This window comes from Python bivittatus, unplaced genomic scaffold (genome assembly GCF_059951505.1).
Source record: "Python bivittatus isolate LINGU-HERP-01145 unplaced genomic scaffold, Pbiv_v1 ctg000790_np1212, whole genome shotgun sequence".
Lineage (NCBI taxonomy): Eukaryota > Metazoa > Chordata > Lepidosauria > Squamata > Pythonidae > Python > Python bivittatus.
The window spans coordinates 4811914-4830648 of NW_028277110.1; the positions used below are offsets into that span (position 1 = coordinate 4811914).

At 41.4% G+C, this 18735-nt stretch overlaps 1 protein-coding gene across 4 annotated transcripts in view; it reads left to right on the top strand.

The window, feature by feature from the left end:
- Positions 1 to 18498, top strand: part of LOC103061707 (ubiquitin carboxyl-terminal hydrolase 12-like) — a 44057-nt gene extending 25559 nt beyond the window's left edge. Inside the window, exons 3-9 of one of the 4 annotated variants that reach the window (XM_088129168.1) lie at positions 2331 to 2622; positions 5602 to 5828; positions 9257 to 9333; positions 9980 to 10078; positions 10757 to 10954; positions 13574 to 13652; positions 15813 to 18498. In XM_088129168.1, the coding sequence (XP_087985294.1) occupies positions 2331 to 2622; positions 5602 to 5828; positions 9257 to 9333; positions 9980 to 10078; positions 10757 to 10954; positions 13574 to 13652; positions 15813 to 15914 (1074 nt within the window). In that variant the 3' untranslated portion in view covers positions 15915 to 18498. The remainder of the gene's footprint in view (positions 1 to 2330; positions 2623 to 5601; positions 5829 to 9256; positions 9334 to 9979; positions 10079 to 10756; positions 10955 to 13573; positions 13653 to 15812) is intronic. The other 3 variants (XM_088129169.1, XM_088129170.1, XM_088129171.1) reach the window with 3 other exon arrangements.
- Positions 18499 to 18735: the final 237 nt, after the last annotated feature.

The window sequence follows — 18735 nt, forward strand, 5'->3', positions numbered from 1 at the left end:
ATTCCTATTCAAACACCAAATTTCTAAGTATTGATTTGATATGCTGGAACAGGCTAAGACAGGAAATAAGGCACATTTCAGCAGCTGTGGACGATTGCTGGGGAGAGGGGATACCTTGACATCATCATGCATCACTCCCTATTTTGTTTCATTTTTATCTTTAAATCAGCGAGATGTTGTGCTTCCCTTTCCAGGCGTCTTGCTGCCAAAATTACATTGCACTATTTGCTAGTCTTTGGGAGGTGCAAAAAAGTTTTGAGAGCTGCATGTTCCAGAATGAACTTCATCTAGCACCACCACTGTTTATAAGTTATGATCTACCTTGAGCATTTTAAACTTCTTAGATCTCTAGCACTAGCCCAAGTTGAGAAGATGACTTCTGAAGGGCACAGTTAGGAAATTCATGCATCAGCAAGCCAACTGCAAGTTGGAATAATTATGCAAATAAAACAGATGCTGCTTGATGTATTTGGCTGCATATTTTAATAAATGATTCAAATCCTTAATTTAGTAACAACAGAAATACAGCAGTGTGCCCATTCGCCTCTTCTAGTTGTAACAAAAGCTAATTAGTAGAGAAGTTAACACAATTCAGAGAACAGTTGAATTTTCTTACTATCAGTAAGAAAATGTGTGAGAGAATTTGGGATGTGTAAGAAATTATAGGGAGTATGTAGAGTGAATATTAAAGAGGATATGTAAAACCTGATGCAGCAAACTAAGTTGGCTTAGGTTTGGTCAGAGCCAAGATGGGAAACTACTTTGGAACCCTAGTTATAGCTCCTTGCACTTCCCAGTGCAATAAGGCACAGAGGTGATGGAACCCATTGGCCATATCAAAGACCATGGCACTTCTCAGCCTCTCCCTCCCTTCTGTGTTCTCCATGTATGGAAGTGAAATTGCAGTGGTGTCTATAATGCCCCTGGTGAAGCTACCAAAAAAGCATTTCAAAGCCATCTTGATTCAGTTTGCTGCCTCGAGGCAAGTGATTCAGGAATCTGCTTCGGGGAGTCATTTGACTGAAGATTAGTTGAATCAAAGCACCCTATCAAAGCTTTCCACAACCTAGTGTTGAATAATGCAACTCCCATTCTTTTTGAATGTACAAATATTAATTTTGTTTACTCTGTGCTGAGATTTAGCATTGTCTAGGCGAGGATGGAGGGGGCTGGTGGAGATAAGAGGACGATGATATATTCTGAATGTCAAACGATTCCCCCTAGAAGTGCTTATCCCATCAGACTCTTTTCTTTCTCTGAAATGAAGGAGCCTTCAAATGTGACAGATGCAAAACATCTGCTTCCAGCTAAGAGCCTTGTAAACAGGAAGCATGAAGAGACTACCTCACCCGCCCCCTGAGGCATATTTCTCCAAGGAGTGCTGGTGACTTCCCTGCTTATTCCTGATCTGAGCTGACTCTGAAGAGAATCTAGTCTAACTCTGCTCTTGGGCTCCTCACGTGCATCGCTCTCTGTCAGAAACAGCACCCTCTGGCCTGACCACCATCCCGTCACTTACAGTCTTAACTGCCAACAGATTCCTCTGGAGTGACATCCAGCAGGATGTGATTCCCTTCCCCAGTTAACTAGCACTGAGGTTTGTGAAACAAGCACAGGGTCTGAGCATGGGCCAGATTGCATTGCAAAGCTTTTAAAAGGTCGGGGTTCAGCCTCCTTTGCTCTCTAAACTGAGGGTCAATAAAAGAAACGCTACAGACATAAAAGCATTCATGGTTTTAAAGAGTGGTAGCAGATAGAGATCTTGGTTTTTTTGCCACAGCCTGTGAGGTTTGATTTCTGAGATGTGATCATTTTGAGGGGCATCTTGCAAGGAAAGGAGTTCCCCAAGTGTAAGAAGAAATTGTAATTGTTTTGATCCAAGAAGAAATATAAAACCCACAGATAATGGGCAGTGTACTTATTGGCATCAGTTCCAAATGATGTGATAAATTGGGCGAGCTTTCACGTTCTCCAAGATGTTCCTCAAGCAAGCTGTACAACAGTTTGTAGCTGAGGAAGTGTTGAGAAGACCCCCAAATCAGCCCACAAGGCTCGCAATTCCAAGATAGATTCAAGGTGGAGATTGCAGACCAAATGCATTAATAGCAAGTGTGGCCAGTTTCAGGTTTATCATAGCATTCATGGGGAAAAAACTTCTCATGCTCCTTCCAGCTCTGAACACAGAAAAAGATTTCTTCTTCCCTCAAATGTCTTTTTGTGAGAATACTGTGTGCCACATGTTCAACTTACATAATATTCTGCCAGCTTTCCCTGCCCTTTTCCTTGGTAGTTAACTTGGTTTTGAGTTCCTTGTTCTCTTTTTCCTGCAGTTGAATATCCATTTCCCCAAACAACCCCCCCACCTTTTTTCTTTCTTTCTTTCTTTCTTTCTTTCTCTCCTCCTTCAGTTTGGGAATACCTGCTACTGTAACTCGGTCCTCCAGGCACTTTACTTCTGTCGTCCTTTTCGGGAAAAGGTTTTGGCCTACAAAGTCCAGCCCCGCAAAAAGGAAAGCCTTCTGACGTGCTTGTCAGACCTCTTCAACAGCATTGCCACCCAAAAGAAGAAAGTGGGAGTCATCCCCCCCAAGAAGTTCATTTCCCGACTGAGGAAAGAAAATGGTAACTAAACCTCTTGCTTCTTGTACGTGGTATGTCTTGGTGCAGTGGTTGCTTAAGATTGTGTTAGCTGTCAGATTTTGTTGACTGGGGACAGCTGTGGCCAGAGCCCCTTGGATGCCTTCACTCAGAACTATGGATTTGTGGGAACAGAGGAAGCTCCCTCATACCGGGGTAGTCCACATGATGTCCCCAGACATCTCCCTTGATGCCCATTAAGCTCCCTGTCCCACCTGACCTTTTAAAAAGACTCTGTTAACGAAAAAAGCTGGATAGGAATCTGGCTACTTGCAAAGCAGAGCACCGCCATATTGATCCGTGGCAAAGTCTTTGGGCCCCCCTAAGGTGGTAGAGAGTGTTCTGGTTCAGCTTCTGATTAAATAATGTCTTTTAACTGACCATGCCACCCTGACAACTAGTTAGTAAGTAAATCAGACTTCTGTAGCAACCATTTTTTAACTGTGCCCATCATCTGTTGTCAGAATTCTAAATATGCCCCTGACTAAAAAGATGGCCTATCTCTCCCTTTTACTGGCTCAGATGGGTATAGCCTATCTAGTTCAAAACTCCTAGCAGTGATAGGCAATTATTGTTTCTCTGTAGTTTTCAGAGAGGAATTTTTTCCAAGCCCAAACTAGAAGTGAACTGAGGCCTTGAGTCACATTGAATAGTCACCAGTTTTGGAGGCCTACTAATGTGTACGATAGTTACGATTTTCGCTTTGTGTTTGATGTAAAAGAGAGCTAGTATACCTTTTAGCAAGTATTGTATCTGTTGAGCAAGGGTTTTGTTTTGTGTTTTTTAAATATCCAGGTTGAATATATGCTCAGTTACAGTTGCTTCCTTGTGTATCTGTAGGTACTGACTTGGATTTGAACATACTGTACGGAGGAAAATGTTCGCTGCAGAAAGTTTATTGTTGAAATATTCCAACTCTCATGGTCTGCCTATTGATCCAGACCAGAGTAAAACGGTTGAACTGAGGTTCATTTGGCTCATGGTGGTATTAATACCACTCATGATGGTATTAATCACTGTTTATTCCCTATGGGAATCGGTGGCACTTCAGCTCAGTGCCTGTAAGTTAAGATAATGAAAAGCGTAATGACACTTTTTGTCATGGGCCAAGAAATCTATTAGCTCAAAGAAATGCTGTGAATATGTTTACATCTCCTTTTTAAAAATCTTCTTTTTCTAAGCATTTTTGAAAAAAGGAAAAATGAAGAAAAAATATAAACTAACAAAAGAAAAAAAGAAAAAGGCAAGAAAAATAAAGTAAATGGGGAATTTACAGGCATGATAGAACTGGGTTAAAACTTTCAATATTACATTAGTTTTAAGTAACTGAATATGTTCTGTTGTTTTAAAAAGTATCAACCATTGTTAAAATCAAAATAATATATGAATATCAGCTGCAATAATCAGCACAGTATAAATCATAAAACAAAATGAAGAATTACAGTAATTTCTATCCAAGCAGTTGAAAGTCAATCCTCATTTAATAGATCATTAATAGCTAGAAGATTAAGAACATGTTTAAAAAAGCTCCACATTTCAGATAAAGTAAAAACCCATATGTGGAATTATAATCCAAAAATAGTTTCCAAGTTGAGTTAAATCCTATGTCAGATTTACCTTTGAAATACAAAGTTATTTGGGCCATCAAGGCATACTCTCACAATTTAATTTGCCATTCTTCTGCAGAAGCAGCTGTACTTTTCCCGTTGGAAGCATAGAATATCCTTGCAGCAGTTACCATCTGTCTACAATGCTAGTTCATTATGCTTTGTGGAAATGTAAGGTTTAGTAATATTTAATAAAATAATAACAGGTTGGAGAGAAACACAGCTTTCAGAAGCTTTTTCATTCTATTATTAATCATTTTCCAGAATTGTTGAGTTTTACAACATTGCCACCAAATATGAAAAAATGATCTAACCTGATTGTTGTTTCCAACAATTTTTAGAGAATGAACTATCCATTTTAGCAGTCAGAACTGGAGTAATATAACAGCAGCAAAACATCTTATGCTGGTTTTTTCTAAGTGATCATATTTGATGTGAATTTAATGTTTTTCTTCCATTTAAATTCCTATTTTGGCATATTGTTATTGTATCTAAAGTCTGCATCCATTTAAATTACATGGTCTTTAACTTGTTCAGTTGCTGGGTCATATTTCACCAACAATTTATAAATAGGGTCTAGCAAATGCTTCAAATTTTGTGTTAAAAGGTTTCCAAATTCAGTCCATTCTCTAAGTATTCCCCCTTCTATGAACTTACTTCTCAAGTGCTATGAGTGGTTAATAAAACTTATGAAGTTGTCAGAAAATAATTGAACATGACCTCTAGAGAGAAATTAATCAGCTCTGAATTTTTGCCTCTGAAAAATTGATGCAATTTGAATATATAATACTTTTCCAGTGATATAATGTTTAAGTGGTAAATGTGTGTGTGTGTGTGTGATATATATTCTAATTTCAAGTCCTGCTGGGTTATGAGAATGATGTGTACCACCCAACTGAGCAGAGATGGCTTGTAATCTGGCAAACAGTGTTGAGCACTTCGAATTTTATACAAGTATAGGAGCAGAAAACATTTGGTCGCAGGGGAACAGATCTTCAGATTCACCGGCCCAAGATCTGTTAATTTTGATGTGGTTTGCTCAAGGCAGCTTTCTAGTTGGAGGAGGAGGAAGAAGAGGTGATGGTGACTGTCACTGTTTTGGACTTTCTTTTCTGGGTATCAGGACCCCTATTACAGAACAGATAAATTTGGAAAAAGACGTACACCCTTAACTCTTTTAACAATTAGGGAGACTAATCAGGTAAAAATGTGCTTATTTTTAATAAAGGCATACCCCGTTGCTTTCTACTCTGCCTTGGTATCTGAAAGTCTGTAATGACTTTAACTGTACTCAGCTGTTAGTCTAATATCTTGATTCCTCTGCTCTTCCTTTCGTTGTGTACCTTCTTGTTATCAGAGCTGTTTGACAATTATATGCAACAGGATGCACACGAATTCCTGAACTATCTATTGAACACAATTGCGGACTTGCTACAAGAAGAAAGGAAGCAGGAGAAACAGAATGGCAAACTCCAGAACGGAAGCATTGAGAGTGATGAAGGGGAGAAGACGGATCTCACGTGGGTCCATGAAATCTTCCAGGGAACACTAACAAATGAAACTCGGTGTTTAAACTGTGAAGCTGTAGGTGGCTCTTTACGTTTTCCTAAACTCTTAACATGGTTCTTTTCCAAGAGTGTTGACTGTTTTTTCCCCTTTTCTTATTTTGAGTATATAAACAGATGAATGGTTATCTCCTTCTAGCTGCTAAACCTGCATTTAGCTAGCTCAGTGTTTCTCAACCTTGGCAACTCTAAGATGTGTGGACTTCAACTCGCAGAATTTCCCCAGCCAGTGGCTCACTAGGGAATTCTGGGAGTTGAAGTCCACACATCTTAGAGTTGCCAAGGTTGAGAAACACTGAGCTAGAATATAGAGATAGATAGATAGATAAATTCATTAATGAATGTCATTCTCTGAAGTGACTGACAGGGTATCTCTTCACTTTTACTGTATTTTTCTCTTTGATCTCTAAAAAACTTGTCTCTTAAATTTTAAAGCAGGGTAGGAAAGGTGATGCCCAAGAACACTAATGCTCTTGAGGATTTCTTTTGGTGTTCACCAGGGTCTCTGTCCCACCCAATTTTAATTTGAGAAAGATTCTTTTAATTTATTTTGAATGGAAAGTTTAGAAGCTTGAGCATCCCAGCCTCTAATATTTTTATTTCTAAGAACACCTCAAGACCCCGCATAAGCTCCGTAGGAACCCTTTGAAAGTGAATACAGTGCATTGCTGCAATTTAGTGCTTTCTCTGAAAATGTGCCCACGCGCGCAGAAAGAAGCAGAGTAAATGGTGGTGCTAAGGAATATCCTTGGGCATTAAAGGGTTTGCAGGAAGCACCAGTCTGCCTTCACCAGTTTGTGACTGTCCACACCCACCAATACAGCTGTTTATGAGGGTGCTAACAACACGCTCTTAAATACGTTATCTGGCCAAGCATGAGCAATCTGTGCTTTACATTTCTGATGATAGGACTATAAAAGTACTATGTCTCGGCCAAATCACAGAATCGCTCCTGTCTGCTCTGATCAATCAGAGGCCCTTTGAAGCTTCCAGCAACGATCTTTCCCTAATGTCCCAGAGAGTTCTGGCTGGAACTCTGCCCAGAAGACCCAGCATTGTCCTATCAGCCTCAATCTGGTGACTTCTCTGTTGGCTTGGATGCCTGGTCCTTGTTTCTTACAGGTTGCAAGGGTGTTGTGTCTGTCTTCTATTTGTTGTATATATTTTTATAACGATAAAGCATATAGGAATTAAGGCAGAAGGGGCCCATTTTCCTGCATCATCTCTTTAGGGGTGTCATTTTGTTGGCACAGCTTGGAAGAGGAGGCTAAACGAGCGCTTAGGGACATACAAGGGATGTTTTCGGGCTTTCCAGCAAATTCCCCCTCTGCGTGGCTGCACGGCCAGCATATGAGCATTTCCATCATTTTCTGGAGTAAACTGGAATGAACAACACATTCCTGGATCCAGAGAACAACACAACTTGCCTTTGAATGCATGCATCAGTCATCACCAACTCTTTCACATGGCTTTAGAAACTAAGAAGAATTTCCCGAACTACCTTGGAGGTAGCTCTACACTCTTGCTGTTCAAAGAAAAAGAAAAACCAGACATTTGATTGAACAGCCCCAAATCCTTAGAGGCAACTGTGATTGTTTGAGCTGATCTGATTTCAAAAAAACAAATTCAGTGGCCAGAACGATGCTTTCCAGTGTTTTATCTAATCCCATCAAACTGTTCTTTCTCTACTGAGCAGGTTGGGGAAAATCAGTTGCCTCTCCTGCTCTGCTCTGCTCTCCTGTCTCTGAGGCAAAACTTTTCAGGGCTAAAATAGGGCACCTCTTTGACTAACAGTTTTTAAGGGCAGGAGGGCAGATTAGAGTTGGGCATTCATCCCATCTTCACTGCTGCAGTACAGTGGCATTGCTAGTTGCAGGAACCGTGTGATGTCTTGCTATGGCCTTGGAGGATCTTTCTGGGTGGGTGCAGCTGCTTGCCTGCAACTAGCCTCTATTGCGTGAAGAAGACAGCAGGCAGTTTTCTTGCCTCCAAAGAGACAAGAATCAATCAATCAATCAATCAATCAATCAAACTGTTCTTTCTCTACTGAGCAGGTTGGGGAAAATCAGTTGCCTCTCCTGCTCTGCTCTGCTCTCCTGTCTCTGAGGCAAAACTTTTCAGGGCTAAAATAGGGCACCTCTTTGACTAACAGTTTTTAAGGGCAGGAGGGCAGATTAGAGTTGGGCATTCATCCCATCTTCACTGCTGCAGTACAGTGGCATTGCTAGTTGCAGGAACCGTGTGATGTCTTGCTATGGCCTTGGAGGATCTTTCTGGGTGGGTGCAGCTGCTTGCCTGCAACTAGCCTCTATTGCGTGAAGAAGACAGCAGGCAGTTTTCTTGCCTCCAAAGAGACCGAGAAGGTTAGAGAAGGTTGTCTGAGCCGGTCATTGACTGCCTTTAAGCCCAAACTGCAATACAGTCTTCAGAGCAGAGATTCCTTGCTTGTTTCCTGCCATAACTGGTAGCCATCTGCTGTCAAGAAGCCCAAAGTAGGGCATGAAGTTAATAACTCTGCCCCACTCTTTGTCTCAGTTCTTGTTCTTAAGAGTATTGAAATAGATGCCCTGTTACATTCTTCAGTTTAAAAGTACTGATTTGGGAACATGCAGTACTTTGGATCTGAAGCTTTGGAGTGGACATGAGTGTCTGGTTCGCATCTCCTCCAAGAAGCCACTTTTCCTGGTCTTGCTTGGTAGGTTGACTAGAGGAGGCACTGACAGAGTGCCAAGCCCTCCCCAGAGTGCTTTTTCAGCTTTGGATCTGAAGTACTGCACATCCCTATCTGAGTCCATTCATGTGTCCTGCTAAGCCAGGCGGTTGGCTTGAGGTGTGCACAGCTACGATCTCCAGCACCCCAACCAGGAAGCTAGTTAGTTGAGGGTTTGGTGCTAATTCTGCCCTCACCTAACCAGAGAACATACATTTATAGTGACTACATTCTTGGGGGGAGAGAGTGTGGCTTCCAAATGCACCCATTATGGGATTCAGTTTCTTAACCATAACTTTTCTCTCTCCTCCTTTTTCAGAGCATGTCTGCACTGCAAAAATGCTGGGATTGATGGGGCAGGGCAGTGTTTCTCAATCTCAACAACTTTAAGACGTGTGGACTGCAGCTCCCAGAATTCCCCAGCCAGCATGAGGAGCCCACACGTCTTAAAGTTGCTGAGATTGAGAAACACTGAGTTAGAGTCTAGTAACCTGCAGTCTTTGCCTCTGTATCATAATAGTTGTCACTGGTTTTTTGGAACTGTAATGAAGGCAGACATAAAGTCCGCTGCTTGGCCGGCTTCCTAGGAATAAATGTAGGGAATGTGACCAGTTTGGGAGCCTACACCAAGATGAAAGATTTACCAGAGAGCAACGCTAGGAATTAGATGGTGCACAGTTGTATGTTCTTCATTCTGTTTCCTAAATTTTAAAACCTGCATTTTTCTTTCCTCCAAGGTGAGCAGCAAAGATGAAGACTTTCTGGACCTATCGGTTGACGTGGAACAAAATACATCAATCACACACTGCTTGAGGTACGCGTTTAAACAGAAACAAAAAGTGCAGCCAGACAAAGCAGAAGGATGCTTTACTTAACCCCGGGACACTGAAGCTCGAAGCCAACACTAACACATTAAATAACTTCCTAGGGTGTTATTTATTTTTATTTAACTATGTATGTTCTGCCTTTTACAGCAGTTCTAGTCCGGAATGGGGTTTCAGGGAGAGTTATTTGCTTGCTTTGGCGGTCATACAGATGCAAATCCATGAATTACTGTGCCGCACGCTGTAGATCCAGTTGTTTGATGTGATAATGGTGCTATCAAGTGATCTTGCACGCACAAACCCACACACAAATTATCAACGGCCATTACTTGATTGGAATTCATGTTTGCCAGGAAGGTCACAGTCAAATAAAGTCATCAGAAGTGGCTCTTTTTTACAGCCCCTTCTCTGAGTCATTGAGGGATGGGGCCTAAAGGGTGCACATCAGAGGGAAAAAATAGAACCGAGTTTAGCTTCGGCCTCTAAACTGCCCATTTTGTGGTGCTGGATGGCATTTAAGTTCCCCGCTGCAAACGGAGGCTGCTTTGGCCTCCTCTATGTGGGAGCTTTGTACAGATGACCCTGAGAAAATCTGGTCGGGGGTGGAAAACCTGATGATTGCAACTCCTGCTCCAGTCTTCCTTTTTGCAGGGGGTTCAGTAACACCGAGACGCTATGCAGCGAATATAAGTACTACTGTGAGCAGTGCCGCAGTAAACAGGAAGCACAAAAGAGGTGAGGCTAAGATGCACTTTTATTACATTTCTGGGTCCCACCAAGGAATTTGGTTCTTGATCCCCTTACATTTACAACAGACTTGGAAGGTAGGCTATGCCGAGAAAGAAGCGATAGGTGCTCAATCAACTCCTCTCTTCGTAGTTGAGCAGGATCTTTCTGTTGTTTATGAATGAGACATTTCTAATTCTTCTAGCTATTAAGATGCATTCAGAAGCATTTGGCCTCGTCTCAGAAACGTGAAGAATGCCCAAATGAAGTTTCTACATGGGGAAGAGAAGGTGGCTAAATCACTCTTCCCCCCCCCCCCACTTCTCATAATTCTGTTCATTTCTTATTTTGCATGATTAACTCTGCAGCTTTTTTTAAAAGAATTTTTTTTTACACATGACCATAATGCTGAAGCTTCTTTCCTTGCTCTTTCCTGAACAAAACCTCAAATTCAGAGTTGACTAGTAACTCATTTCTGCAATCGTTGAGGTAGTTCAGAGGTTGATTTCTCCTTCCAGGAGAGGCTTGGGTAATCTGGGGCCACAGTGGGGCAAGGAGCTTTTTAGAGCAGTGACATCCAGTGGTTATTGGAGCCTGAATAAATGTTGTGAATCATGTCAAACCGTGAAATTAATCACACCAAATTATGTTTTTCCTCTCTCCATTGTTCTTACATTGCTAATCAAGGATGCGAGTGAAAAAGCTGCCTATGATTCTTGCTCTGCACTTGAAAAGGTTCAAATACATGGACCAGCTACACCGATACACCAAACTTTCCTATCGTGTAGTCTTTCCTCTGGAGCTTCGACTCTTCAACACATCAGGGGATGCTACAAACCCAGACCGAATGTATGATCTCGTGGCTGTGGTGGTGCATTGTGGCAGGTAAGCGCCCAAAAAAGTTATAGGTGAGTTACTGCCCGCTGGTGCCTCCTGAGTTGGCAGGTGAACTTCAGGGAGACCCCCAGCTTGAACAAAAGAACAGTTTCGGGCTTGCATTCCCATTTTTGGAAGCGGTAGATCAGCTGTCAAGATTACAAAGGCAACTGCATGCAATTTCAGACAGGGCTATGATTTGTCTCTCATCCTCTCTCCCTCCATTAATTTCCCCTTCTCCTTGAGGACCATCTAAGCTAAATTTGTTCTCAGTAAGCTGTTGTTTGTTCTTAGCAGATCACCTCCTTCCCTGAATCTCACTGCCTCTTACATGATCCTTTATCTCTGTTGCAAACATAAAGAAAAATCCTCTGCCATTCTGCCCAGTTTTTCCTCCCTATCATTTATTGTCTGGCCTGGTATGCCTTGCTCTACCAGCTTTCCCCATTTTGTATGGGTCTGCATCCCTGGGATAGCTTTACTAGATTTGTAGAGAAGGATGATCAGGGTTGTGTTTAAGACGGTTGATGAGACCGAAGTCTGTTCTATGTTAGCAAGTAAAGGTTTAATACTGTTTCAGTGGTAAAAACTAAGAACACAGTGAAAATGTGCACACAGGAACCTTTTGCGTTTTTTTGCTCCTTGAGTGTATAATTGATATACACATTTTTAAAATGTGTATATCAGTTATGTGCATTGATGGAAAATGTTGCTTTATTTATAGGAACCAGATGCAGGATACTTCATCTTTTGCAAAGGAAAATTGAAGCAAGCTATTATTGGAACAAAGAAGCTATTAAAGCAGTTTGGCCAAATGATTTAAGGGTTTTGTATAGCAGCACCACCAGGTGGCTAAGCTGCATATTGTCCAAATGTTTATTGCATCCATTAATTTTGGCTTTGTTATCAGTGCCAAGTTATAAGCCTCCCTAATTAGTTTTTGTAGAAGAGGTTTGTAGTATAGAATCATTCTCTCTCTCAAGAGTTCCATCTCAGTCATAGATTGAATTCCCACATCACACTGAGTATGATTTGTGTAACCATGGTTCGCTCACTGAACCACAGTCGGCTGGCTTCCCACCTCATGCTAATCCATCAGTCATGAAAGGCTGGATTTGCACAGGATAGCCTAGCGCAAGGTTTGAATCTCTCTGCCCAGTACAAGCAAGACTTTGGTTGTCACATATCATTTAGGATGACATGTCCTAAATACAGGTCTAGGATTAAATTTCAGGATGTAGGTGAGATCTCTAAAGCATATATTTCTTTGTGTTGGAGAAGAGTCTGCTATTCATGGATGGCTTTTGATTTTATTTATTCAGTTTGTATGGCAGCCATCTTAAATTCATGATCTGGGCAGCTAACGATACTTAAAAACAAGATAAAAAACACATTAAAATTATGCTTATACTTCCTATCCAGTGGGTAGCATGGAAGTGACAAATCTCATCTAACCAACCAAAGATGGATACAGGAGTGGAAAGGCAGTAAAGAAAATCAATGTTAGTCAAGGATTCCTAGTAGCAAATGAAGTGCCATAAAGCCAGTGTAGAGAGTGGGCCAAAGTTCAGAAATCTAGATGAGCTTCCTGGCCACACAAGCACCAAAATGCACCCCAGAACCAACATTGCTTCCAGCATGTGATAGGGAGTTGCCCATGACTTTTATGGGGAGAGTGGTGGTTCTTATTGGCCCTTAAGGAGCTAAGTCTATTCAGGAGAGTCTGGAGGTTGAGTCATGGCAACTGGACGTCTTTTCTTTGGGTTTGATACATTTTGCTGCTTGTCCAAGCAGCTTCTTCAGTCTAGAAGGTTGGTTAGGGGGACCCCATAAAAGTCTTCCAGGGTGGCTGCATTTCTCACTAACATGATGGGCTCTTTGAAGGGACAATCAGTCCTCAGGAAGTTTAAGACCGCTTCACAAGTTCACCAGGGAGGCAGCACTTAACAACCCACTTGGGGATGAGTGAGGGTTTAGGAGCAAGACATCCACATCCCAAAGACTCTACTAATCACATCTCCTATTGTCCCTTCAACCAGCCCATCATGTTAGTGAGAAACGCAGCCACCCTGGAAGACATTTATGGGGTCCCCCCAACCAACTTTCTAGACTGAAGAAGCTGCTTGGACAAGCAGAGAAACGTATCAAACCAGAAGAAAAGAAGTCCAGTTGCCATGGCTCAACCTCCAGATAATTCCACCTGGATGACTGAGAATCTTCATCAACATCTATTCAGGAGAGATTCCTGACTCCTGAATCGGTTTTTACTCCCAAGGAAACTGCACTGTTCCTTTCATTGCTTCACCACTCCGTGGGGACACCACCCTTGGGACTGTGAGAGAGCTTCAGAATCAGGTGCCTGAAGGGAGTGGCTCTGTCCCAGGTCAGGCCTGAACCCTCAGGCAAGATGACTTCACTATAGAGTCCTCATCCAACCTTCCTTTCCTCTGTTTACTAAGATCAAGGATTCATCAGAGGTGGCCATGGCAGAAAATAAGCCATAGCACAACCAGTGTTACTTCCACTCATGTCAGAGAGGCTTCTGAAGATAAAATTCCTAGGAGAACTGTAGGTAGATGCCTAAGTGTCAATATCCAGCATTAACATTACCTCTCTCCTTCATTGCAGTGGTCCAAATCGCGGACATTATATCACCATTGTGAAAAGTCATGGGTTTTGGTTGCTATTCGATGATGACATCGTAGAGGTAAGTTTGTATCTTGCTCCAGGGCTTCTGTATAACTTTGGATCAAAGCCATTTTCAGTTTGTTCTTTTGTAACTAAATATAAATACCTACTCTTCATAATCAATCATACAAACAAATGTTCCACTCCCACCACCCAATAAATCAATACTAATAAGCCCTCAGATAACATCAACAAAGAATAATGCAGCAACAATTCAGTATAGCAGAAGACTCAGAGGTCTAGTCTCCCTGCCAAGGTTTGGGTGAAGAGCTGCAAGATGCTTAGGGCAGTGTCCAAATAAGATGGTTTCATAGCAAAGGAAGACAAGGTATCCTCCAAAGATCTCAAAAATCGGATGCTTACTGGAAAAGGGTCCCAGGCTATTTAGGACCAGGTAAGTCAACAGCAGCATCAGATGTCTAAGGAAGTGAAGAAAGGAGCCAGGTAAATTATGGAGCTTGGTACAAAGCAATGTTTCTCAGCCTCAGCAACTTTAAGATGTGTGGACTTCAACTCCCAGAATTCCCAAGTTGAAGGCTACATATCTTAAAGTTGCTGAGGTTGAGAAACACTTGTGTAAAGGACTCCAGAATTGCACGCCATTTAATAACTGAGCAGCAGCATTCTGCCCAGGTGATGACTGGTGTAGTCCATCAGAGTAGCGACAAGGTTGTTAACCATGGTTTAGCTTAGCCAAATTGTCTGGGCTCAGAGCTATAGATAAGAAATCTTTTGAAGCTAAAAGGAGACATTGCTAGACTCTGCACATCTGTCTGATTTCTTTGGCTCTGATTGACTACACGTTCGATTGATGGCAACAGATGGGATAAATGTTTTCCACACAGAAATGTGAAACCAGAGGTATACAAAATTTCACATTTGGACCAACCAATTCAAAAGATCATGTCTTGGGTGAGGCAAAACTACACTTCTACTACAAAGCTTGATGTTGTGAAGACATAATTTTTTTACAGTACAGTTTTGAATCATGCAGCATTCTTGCTCCTAGAGATGGGTAGATAAATAAAATTAGATAGATAAATCACCATGACACTGGTTGCTCTGCCCACCCAGTGGATGCTTATAGCTTTACCAGTAAGTAAGTAAATTGGAAGGAGCTATATTATATTTCCTCCACCTCCGAAACTCATACACACATAGACACAATAAGTCCTTTTGCAGCCTGGTTAATTTTTCTTAACAGCTATGATTAGTGAGTTGGGAAGAAAAACAAGGGCCAGTTTTACTTTTCAGGGCTCAATATGAAAGTTTCTCTCAGGTCTGGAGAAAAAAGTGTTAGTGATTCAGTGTTTTTGTTTGATGAAGGCTAGGAACCTTGAGAGCAGATATCAGTACCCTGAAGCTGTCTACAGAGTGTGAAGTGTTTATATGCAATGTGTGTAAAAACCTAGTGGAGCTTTGATCCTGTGGATACCCCTGCCATAAGTGGAAGGCAATGCAGAAGTCACAGATTGAGAATATGGTGAGATTAGCAGCACTTGTTCACTAGACAGATGAAAAATGTTGGATCCCATATGAACACTGAGCGATTACAGGTCACATCAGCCCATTGCCTCTGGAAGAGGCAAACTGGGCAGAGAATGCCCACCTCTTCTTCGGGCCAAGATGAAAACAGCCCAATTTTAATTATTTTTGTGTGGAGCCAGATAAATGCATTCAGCTCCATGGACTGCAGGCCGTTTGGCTGATTTTGCAGAGAAATCGTTACCAGCAGCAAAGAGCAAGAAGGTTCTTTTAATACATTGATTTATTGCATATTTAATGTATTTCAGATATATTAAATTTAATACAGTGGCCTTTTCTTTTGCCTATTATGTCCATCTGTTGTCCACCAATAACAGTGGGAGAGCGCTGCCTTTCCTGTTAGGAAGAGGTAACGTGCTCTGGACCGTCGGGCATGATCCGTTGTTCAGGTCAAGGTCTCACGTTACCTTTTGGTGATCTTCTCAGTGGGGCGAGCCAGGGCCCCTGACTTTGATGTCAATTACATTTCAGTGAAGGGTACACAAGCTTCCTCTACAGACCAGAGGGCCCCCATCATAGTAGAGACCGGAAAAACTCTGCTTCAAGTCAGGGCATGAGAATGCTAGACCAGGAGAAATGGAGAGTGATGCTGATTCTCCCTCCCTACTAATCTGTTCCTTGCCTTAAATCGTAGAAAATCGACGCTCAAGCGATTGAAGAATTCTATGGATTGACTTCAGACATTTCCAAAAATTCAGAATCTGGATATATTCTCTTCTACCAATCAAGAGACTGAGATGGCACACTTTTAGAACATCTTGTGCACAACAGAAGGGATCAAGGCTGTGCCCAGAAAGGACAGCATAGTGATAGCAGAATCAATTCCTCCTCGTTATCGTGGGCAATTTTCAGGAAATCAAGTGGTGCATTTCCTTGAGGAGAACTGCCCTGAACAAGGATGCATTTTGCTTTGATTTTCTTTCTAGGCTATTTTATACTTGCTAACTTCCAAAATCTTTTACCTCTACTTGAAACCCGGCTGCTTAATTATTCAAGAACCAAGGAAGTGATTTTTAAAGTAACCTTGTAGAATCCGTTCACTGTTCAGTCGTGGCTTAAGACTCTCCTTTGATTTCCGTTAATGCCATTTTTCTGTATTCTAACAGAATTATTTCCCCTCCAGTCTCTGCTCAGTATCTACCCTGTTTTGGGACACATCCAGGAGAAAGTTGATGAAAGTTGCAGTTTTGATAGTTCAAGATTGCAGTCAGCTTAAATCATACTGGAAGCATCGTGGTTTAATTTTTACTTTTTTTTTGTATGGGAAAAGGACACTAGGTGTTTCTACAGGATTGAAGATTTTGTTAAAGATGTCACTTTTATTTCAGATAACACTATTTATTCTACATTTTTTTCACTTTGTCTCTTTCTTAAAATTTCCTTGAAAAGTAATTTTTATATGCTTTATAAATCTGTTAATCCTTTTTAAAAAGAGATTTTGACTCCGAACCACAATACTGTAGAAGTCAGGAAAGAAATAGGTGTAAATTTTTGAGGTCACATCTAGCATAAAAACTAAAATAACAGTTTCTTGGAGCTATTCTCTAAGCCAAAAGTGCCCTCTGCTGAAACAGGATCTATTTAGTGTTCAGTTTTGCATGTAAGAAGCAATTCTAGGCATGGATCAACATGTTGTAAATGGACATCACAGCTCTAAACATTAAAGTTTAAATAATATTCATGATTTTGGCCTTGGAAACAATTCAGGGGAGGGTTAAGAAGAAAGCACTCAAATTAACATCCATCAGTGCCTTGGAAAAGGTTCCTCTTAACACGATCACCTTCTGCTCCCCACGTTTCATTTTCCGGTACATATTTCTGCTGTTGCTGCTTCAATAGAGAAAAAAATAAGGCAGTATTAGGAAGACTGAATTACAGTTAATGTCTATTTTCCAACATCATGTATTATAACTCTAAGCATTCTTAAGAGGAAAAAAATGTGCAATGGAGAAGACTCTACCAGAATTATTTAGGTTTATAAGAACCTTGGATTGGGCTATGACCTAAAGACCAGTTTGGGGTGTGGGAACCATTGATGCCTCTCCCTCCCTACAACAACTTCCCAGCATACTTAAGCATGACATGAGCTAGTCCCAGGAGCCCCTGGTGGGCCTTGAGGAATGCACAAAGTTCTTTATTGGTCCACGTAAAGGGAAATAAGAATGGGCTTTCTGTTTGGGAGAAGTTATTCTGAAGTTATCTCTGCTTGTCCCAAAGCTTTCCTCAATCATGTTCGGCTGGCATTTGGCAAGAAGGAAATTGACTGAGAAAATTTCAAAACCTGAGCTCTTGCTTTCACTCTGGGGTTTGAAGGGCAGGCAAGCTACTGCTTCCCAAAGTTTGCCTGGTTTGTGCCAGCAAAGAAAAGCTGTGTTTTCCTTGCTTCCTTGGGTCCATATTTGTTGGTTTAACTTTTTAATTGGAAAGCTTTCCCTTACATTGCAAGGATGGGCAAGGATGTCCATCTGCTGCAGCATCATCCAAGCCTCATGGACAATGTCTGTGAAGAAAGAGACTTGCTTGCTTTTGCCTTGGCCTCCTTCAGAGCATCAGAGGCTCTGTAGGTTTCCATGGGAGGTGGGAGAAGTCGGAACTGTCTTTCCAAGAGTAGATCCTCAGTGGGGACACCAAACTTTCCTGGGACCTCCAAGGAGGCTATAAGATTGCAGCCATTGTCTTACAGTAGCTGTTTTCTTTTGGTTACCAGTGACATTCCATTAGTGACACATAATGTCATCTATGTGTTTTTAAATGATTTCAGAATTCACATTTCAGCATTCATACTACTTCAGGGAAGCAACTGATGTGGGTATGTTATGTCCAATATGCAAGAGTCACCTTTTCTTCAAAGGTTGTCATCTCTAATACGAATAGCTGTTGACAGCCAGTTGGCAGTTATGCATTATTTAGGTATTATGTGTGAATTTTCTCTCGGCTAGAAATCTTCTCCAAGCAAAACCACAAAAACCTTTAACCCAATCCACTGTGGACACACACCATTCGCTCATGTTGTGGGCCCAGGTGGGGTGAAGCTGAAGAGTCCATGGGCAAAGCCCCCCACGTCCGATGGCAGTTGCAACCACCTAGCATAGGAGAACGCTAAGCTTGTATTTTGTATATTTGGTGATAATGTTTTTACAAATAATACCTGACTTGAAAGATGGAGAGAATATTGAAAAATATATGTTATAGATTAAAAGTGCACTTTTGCTACAGATTTATAAAGGGATTAAATTGGAAGCGAATGGTGTGATGTGACTTCTGTATAATAAATGACCCCCGATGTCACCAATAAAGGTCATGTATGGTGAAATGTCTCAGACATGTGTGCATGTGTATTTTTTAAATGTCATTTAAATGCCACATAGAGGCACCTCAGTGCATTTTTCATCCTGCTGTTTTTCAGGACTCTAACAGCTGATTCCGGACATTGTGTTAAGACATGGTTTGTTGAACAAACTACAATTTTATGAGTTCTCATATCACATGAGCCATAAGTCATGGTTTCCAAACTGGGCTTTCAGCCAAAACAGAGCCAATGCCAAATGAGTTACATC